This window comes from Sporisorium graminicola, chromosome SGRAM_11, assembly GCF_005498985.1.
Source record: "Sporisorium graminicola strain CBS 10092 chromosome SGRAM_11, whole genome shotgun sequence".
NCBI lineage: Eukaryota > Fungi > Basidiomycota > Ustilaginomycetes > Ustilaginales > Ustilaginaceae > Sporisorium > Sporisorium graminicola.
The window spans coordinates 627786-634465 of NC_043721.1; the positions used below are offsets into that span (position 1 = coordinate 627786).

The following is a 6680-nucleotide window of genomic DNA, read 5'->3' on the forward strand; positions in this document are numbered from 1 at the left end:
CACATTCGGAGCTTCTGTGTGTCTAATGACAATGATGCTCGTCCACACGTACCGTTCTTAGACCGAGAGCGATGGAGGCTGTCATGCAAGTTCCGGTCAGAGGGCAGCTTTTTGAGCAAGATGATCGGCCATAGACGAACCCTCGTACGCCACTGCCTTGTTGGCAGAGACCCATTCGGCCTCGGCCGATGTGCCTGGCGCGGGATATCTGAAGCCGCTCAGGTGCCATAGATCGGCGGGGGGCTCCTCGATATGAATCTGTTTCCGTGGTCACCGTTGCAGTTGCGATTTCGTCACATTCACCACCACAGCGAAGTTAAGAAGATGAGAACCAGAAGAAATGTCAGCAACACTGCTCGTACTCCAGACACACATCGTATGGACCTTTGCTGTAGTGCCGGAGACTTACCTCCCATTCACATCGTTTCCTCTCCAGAACCGTGCGGAAACGCTCTTCAAGGCTCTCGATCGTCTTCATTCGACGTTCCTTTCCCTCGGAGGTGCGGGCCAGGTGTTGACTGACAATTCGGACGAACTTTTTACCCTGTTCTTGAGCCCGCTCGCTGTGAGCCTGCATGCCAATGTAGAAATCATCATCCTCAAGCTGTATGAATAGGACGTTGACGAGAAAGGGTGGCAGACCCATACGCACGCTGTTGAGGCCATCGATAGTCGAGCATCCAGCAAACAAATATATATCTGGATCAGTCATTCTCCTGTCTATCTGGAATATAGTCGGCAATCAAGCACGATGCAACACTTACTATAAGCTTGTGACGCTTTCGACAAGTTCCCTCTTCTCCTCTTTAGTGAAGAAGTGCTTTGGCGTGTAAATACCTGTCCCCCATTACCAGGCCAAATAGAAGCTCAATGAAAGTGATGAGTCTCTACATCAAGCAGCGCCCCATCATGTGCTACAACAGCTGAACTTACGATGCAGCGGCATTGTCGCAAATCGCTCTGGAAGTCTGATTCGAGGTGTGAAGCAGTGGAGGATGTGTTGGTTTGCCGTGCCGGTGCGGAGCAGATATGCTTGCTGTACGGAGACAAAGTTGTTGGACCCGATCTCTCTTTATATCTTGAGCACGACCCCACGCCAACTCTCGCTTCGCCTTTTGCGAAGGAGCGAACAAGGAGGTATAAGACCAAGGTGCACGCTTCTCAGAGCTTGGCGGAAATATCTCGCGACTTGAGTCGAGGGGCATTGTGAATGACTCGAGGAACCTAGAACACGTGTTGGTCGATGTACCGCACATTCAGGGCGGGATTAACTACGTTCCGCTGCTTCTGTAGGTACCGAGGTTCCGGACTCCGGATCGAGGAAGATTGGTTGAGCCGTTTAATGCTGAGCAGGATTGTCCACGTGGCCGACAATATCTATTCTGCCTTCTGTCATGAGGGCCTTGTAACAATTGCCGGTAACTCCTTCGGAAATTTTCGAAAGGGCAAGATTTATATTAGATATTGCCGAGCAAAGAAAGGGTTGACAGCAAAAAGTGCCACTACCATTGCGGGACTATGCTTGGTGGAAATACTTCGTGCGCGTCGCCGACACGGAACGGCCTTGTGCACAGCAGATGTTGCCGTGCTCATCCCGACCAAGTACTATACTGTATGCTATGCGAGCGTCGCCGCAAGGCTTAGACTTATAAGGAGGAGGTCGTGCGCGAGGAAACCCCGTCTCGCATCTGAGCTGATATTTGTGCTCCCCTCTACTACTGTCAAGCAGGCCAGGAAACTCCAGGGCGCTCTACACTGCATCTGCGTAATTTTGTAAAGACAATGTCGCAACAGCCGCGTTACCTAGTTACCGGAGCGAATGGCTACATCGCCTCTGCACTCGTCAAGAGACTCGTAGATGACGGTGCTCACGTTAGGGCCACCGTGCGTCGAGAGGCAGCGGGCGAGGCATTGCGAGACATGCTTTCACCAGGCGCAAAGGGCTCACTCGAGATTGCTATAGTCGGCGACATCACTGCCTCTGGCGCCTTTCGAGATGCCTTGCAAGGTGCTACCCACGTCTTCCACATGGCCTCGCCGATACCTGGCGAGGGGAAAACCGATGCCAAGCGCGATTTCCTCGACCCGGCCGTTGCAGGTACTCTAAGTCTCATCCGAGACGCGAATCATGCCACCTCGACAGTGCGCAAGATTGTACTCACTGCTTCCATCGCAAGTATCATGGACGTAGCCCGCGCCAACCAGGGTGGCACCTTCACCGAATCGGATTGGAACCCTGTCACTTACGATCAAGCCATCGCCCTCGGTGCTCAACTCGATGTCAGCAACGCTGAAGACTACATTAAGGCTGCCATGCAAGTCTACGCAGCGTCCAAGAAGCTTGCCGAAAAAGCTGCTTGGGACTTTACGACTGAGAACAAGCCTTCCTTCGCTTTGACCACGGTCCATCCTGCCTTTGTGATTGGCAGGTCTGCGACCAAGGGTGTCGACTTGACCGGGACCAATGGAATGTTCTGGCAGGCATTGACGACCAGGCCGCTGCAGGCGGATCGTGCCACTTCTGCATATGTGGACTTGGAGGACACAGTTGAGGGTCATATCAAGGCTATGGAGAAGGAAGAGGCGAATGGAAGAAGGTTCATCTTGGTGGGAGATCAACCTTTGATTGCGGATGTGATCAATTGGGCAAAGGCACACGGTGGGTCTCAGCTGCCATTTGAGCGAGTGCAGGTCCCAGAAAACGCCGATGAGATCAAAAGCAAGGTGACCAGGTTCGATGTGAGCGCTACGGAAAGCGTGCTCGGTATTAGATTCAAGTCTATGCAACAGACGGTCGAGGACTTCGTCGATTGGGTGACAGAGGTCAAGAAATAGCTTGCTGCTCCTGCGTATAAACTTTGAACTTCACTCCTCAATCGATAAGTCGGAGGCTTCATGCCCAAGGACTGCGAGTTATGCTGCCGAAATCGGTGTCGAAATGCATGTTGTCGCTTTCCCAGACGTGGATCTGTAACTGAGCCTGGCTCGGTTCTTGCCGGAAACACTGACACGGAAGTGCGGTCCAGCTAGAGCTTGTAGATTCCTGACGACACCGGTAAGCTCAGGAAAAAGCCTGAATCTGAAGGTCCACAGTCGAGCGCAGTCGGCCACTGAAGGGCGTTCCCTTTGCGGAGCGACACTTGGACGCCACTAGGCAGCTCGAGGCTTAGCCACCTCCTTTGTCAACGGTGTCCATGCGGCATTTGCAACCGCGCTTGTTCGGAAGCAAGATGCTTAAGAGAGTCGCTGGACTTTCTCGATCTCGCGTTTCGGGGCTCTACCTCATTCATACCACGACAAGAATGCTGGTGCATACGCTCAGTCTGTAGGCGCGCTTTGGATAAAAAAGGGTAAATTTCATATGTTCTAGACTTGACGTCAAGAAGTGGTTGCGAAGCTAGGTGATAAGCAGCATGGACTAGAGTGCGTGCGTCCGTGAAAGGATCACCTGATCCAAGATAGGATCCTAGATGGAGGCTTGAGCATGCATTGTTCAAACGACCGTTCAGGCCAACGTCGTCGCTGCGGCGGCAGGTACGAGTAACTGTAAGCCAAGCAGTACCGCCAAGGCCAGCGCAAGGACTTGATTAAAGACTGTCATCTTGACCACGTTTGCTGCGTTCTGAGAACCTCGGCCGTCGCCTTGACTAGTTTGAGACGTGTTCGTGACGGTACCTTTGATAGACTCGTTTCTTCCAATATCACAAGTCCATTGATTGCCTGCAAGGGAGGGTAGCAGCGGTTCAACGCAGCGCTGCCAGCTTGTTAAACGTCCATCGTACTCCTCTGCGACCTGGCAGTACACGATGCAACCTTCATACTTGCGAGTTCCCGCTGCCCCTGCTGCACTGGCATCGTACTGGCTTCCGTTGAATACCGGGCCGGCACAGCACGACTGAATCGATGAGCTACCAAAGGAAGAAGGTGCGAATCCAACGTAGCCGCAAAACGGGCGTCCTGCGGGAATTTGAAAAGAGGTAGAGGGTGGTAGCGTTGTGCCGTTGCACACTGCGCCTTGTGCTACTGTTCCTGACATGTTCGTTTAATGATCTGTGGATACCTGGCTGCACTTGGTGGGGGTAGGTGGACTTTGCAAGTGCAAGAAGCTGGGAAGAGAAGTCGAAACCATGGTCGTTCAATAATAGCCTTTTTCATTTGCGTTTGAACTAGGCCGAGCGAACCTCCCCAGTTGCGGAGCGGAAGATAGAAGAAAGAAAGTGAGCAGATGACGAAGAGGGAGGAGGGGTGTCGTGTCATATGACGCGGCGTCTTGGCATTGTTCCCATGCAAAAGATGTCTTGGCCTGCTTCCATGCATGGAAGCGATGCCCGGAAGGTCTTGGCGCTCCGTCACTCGGTCCTGTCCGAAAACCCCTTGGCCGATTCAAGCTCAAGGCGCAGCTGAACGAGTTACTCTACTGGATCTGGGAACTCAATCATGCAATCTCCTCATCGCTACCGTCGTTTGCTCTGTGTTTGGGTCATTGGTTAAAATTTGTAGCAAAATCTCGAGCCGAGACCGTGGTCGTGTTCATTCTTGAAAGTTCTTCTGGATACCAGCCCAACCTTTATGATAGTCCACCTGAACCTTGCCGCTGTCTTCGATAGCATATTTGGTAGTGGCGAGCTGATAGGCAGATTCGAACATGAAGCTCATACCCCCCTCTCCCACCTTTTGCGGCTCGAGTGCCTCGCTGGTGGCTCCTGTATATGTGGCCGCGTCCGGCCCGTGCGCTGCGTTCATGTTGTGCAAGCATGCTCCTCCTGGCGCAAATCCTGAGTCTTCTGACTCGTTGTCGTACACCCCGACGATGTTTCCCAGAAACTCGCTCATGCAGTTGCGGTGGAAGAAGGGGGGTCGGAAAGTGTCTTCGGCGACCAACCAGCGTGGTGCAAAGATGACAAAATCGGCTACTGCAGTACCGGGAGAGTCGGTGGGACAGGTTAAGACCGTAAAGATCGATGGGTCAGGATGATCATACGAAATGGAACCCATCACGTTGAACTTGGTCAAATCATAGCGATAGGGGACGTAGTTGCCAGAGAAGGCAACGACATTGTACGGGGAATGGTCTTGCGAGTATTCGAAGAAGCGACCCATGAATTTGTTGATGACTTGCCAATCTTCGTTGGTGTCCTCGTAGGTGGCGACAGGCGTTTCGAAGTCTTCAGGATTTGCAAGTCCATTGGCGCCGATAGGGCCAAGATCAGGTAGCTCGAAATGACCTTTGAAGGTCTCGCAAATGTACCCAAAGGCAGGGTTGGAAGCGGAAACGTTGACCGAAGGATCAAAGTTGACCGAGAATTTAAGGCCACGCTGAACGACTGCGATGTGTAGCGGTGGAACTTCCAGCAGTCCGAACTCGGTCTTGATGAGCAAAGGTAATTGCTGAGGAACGATGAGAAAATCGCCATCCGAGTTGTAGAAGCTTCGGTTGACCATGCTCTTGGTAGCAGTATATGTGTGAATGGCCAGACCATTCTTCAGTGTCGTATCACCTGCACCGCAAAGCGTCACTAGACCATCAACGAAATCCACATCTTTCCCCTGTTCAACCAGTGGATTCCACCTCAGCTGTTGAGGAGTAGGGTGGATATCAGGCGAGTGCGGATGAAATGATCCCAACACACGAGCCACCTCATAGGGCCTGAAGGGTTCATGACCAGCTGAAGGCCGAATGCGATACAGCCAAGAGCGTTGGTTTTTCGCTCGAGGAGCCGTAAAAGCTGTTCCGGAGATCTGTTCGATGTAGAGTCCGTATGCTGTCTTTTGTGGCGAATGTCCGAGGGTAGGGATGGCACCAGGCTTGGCCTCGGAAACGAAATGATTGCCGAAACCTCGCTGATACTTGATTTGCGACATGATGATGAAGGTTCAGGAAGTTTTGCAAGTGTGTTAAGGGTTCCGGCATCCCAGCCAAATTCGAAAAGTTATATACATTCTGACTGCCACTTTCTCCGACTATCAACGAAAACCCATGATCGAGAATTGCTTGGTGAAACAAGAGTCGTAGAAAGAATCATCAGACACAAGGCTATCTCCGCTCTCTTACATCCGAGGTGGAGGCTGGAAGGTGATTGCATGAGCTGGATGCTTGCGGTGACGAGCACTCTGCTGCCGAAGAATTCTGAGACCTTTTTTCGTTTTGCGGGGAAGACTGCCTAACACGGTTTGCAGGTTCATAGGTGACGGGGTTTGACAGCTTAACCCCGAATCCGGACCCAAAATTTGCGGGGTAGGCAGCTCGGCAAAAGTGTCATTCAAATTGCGGAGAAGCAGAAGGAGTCTTTTTTGATTGGTTCCGTCATTTCCTGCAAGAGACTCTTGAAGACGGGCCGACGCAAAAGAAGGCGGCCCCACTGTTCCAAACGCCGTTCCTCGCCCGCGTCCCACTTGAACCGACACAGCACAGCGCGCTAGAACACCGGCAATGGCGAGCGCGGGTTGCACAATGGGTACAGATTCCCTCCTGCTCGTTGTGGAGTCCTTCTTCCCGTCCCCGCCTGGAGTAGGTTTTGCGCCCTTTGCATAACGTGAAATAGTGCGCTGTGGCGCAAAACCTACTCTTAGGGTTTAGGGTTAGGGTTAGGGTTAGGGTTAGGGTTAGGGTTAGGGTTAGGGTTAGGGTTAGGGTTAGGGTTAGGGTTAGGGTTAGGGTTAGGGTTAGGGTTAGGGTTAGG

General features: G+C 52.4%; 3 protein-coding genes across 3 annotated transcripts; 1 reads left to right on the top strand and 2 right to left on the bottom strand.

Annotated features, from left to right (window-relative positions):
• Window positions 1-96: 96 nt before the first annotated feature.
• Window positions 97-946, bottom strand: EX895_001519 (uncharacterized protein; the record flags this gene model as incomplete). The annotated part of the gene is made up of 4 exons (XM_029882118.1): window positions 97-258; window positions 410-653; window positions 765-837; window positions 934-946. 4 exons carry the CDS (start codon window positions 944-946, stop codon window positions 97-99), a joined length of 492 nt encoding a protein of 163 aa, XP_029741719.1.
• Window positions 947-1782: 836 nt separating this feature from the next.
• Window positions 1783-2835, top strand: EX895_001520 (uncharacterized protein; the record flags this gene model as incomplete). The annotated part of the gene is made up of 1 exon (XM_029882119.1): window positions 1783-2835. The coding sequence occupies one exon, from the start codon at window positions 1783-1785 to the stop codon at window positions 2833-2835; it is 1053 nt and encodes a 350-aa protein (XP_029741720.1).
• Window positions 2836-4530: 1695 nt separating this feature from the next.
• Window positions 4531-5862, bottom strand: EX895_001521 (uncharacterized protein; the record flags this gene model as incomplete). The annotated part of the gene is made up of 1 exon (XM_029882120.1): window positions 4531-5862. The coding sequence occupies one exon, from the start codon at window positions 5860-5862 to the stop codon at window positions 4531-4533; it is 1332 nt and encodes a 443-aa protein (XP_029741721.1).
• Window positions 5863-6680: the final 818 nt, after the last annotated feature.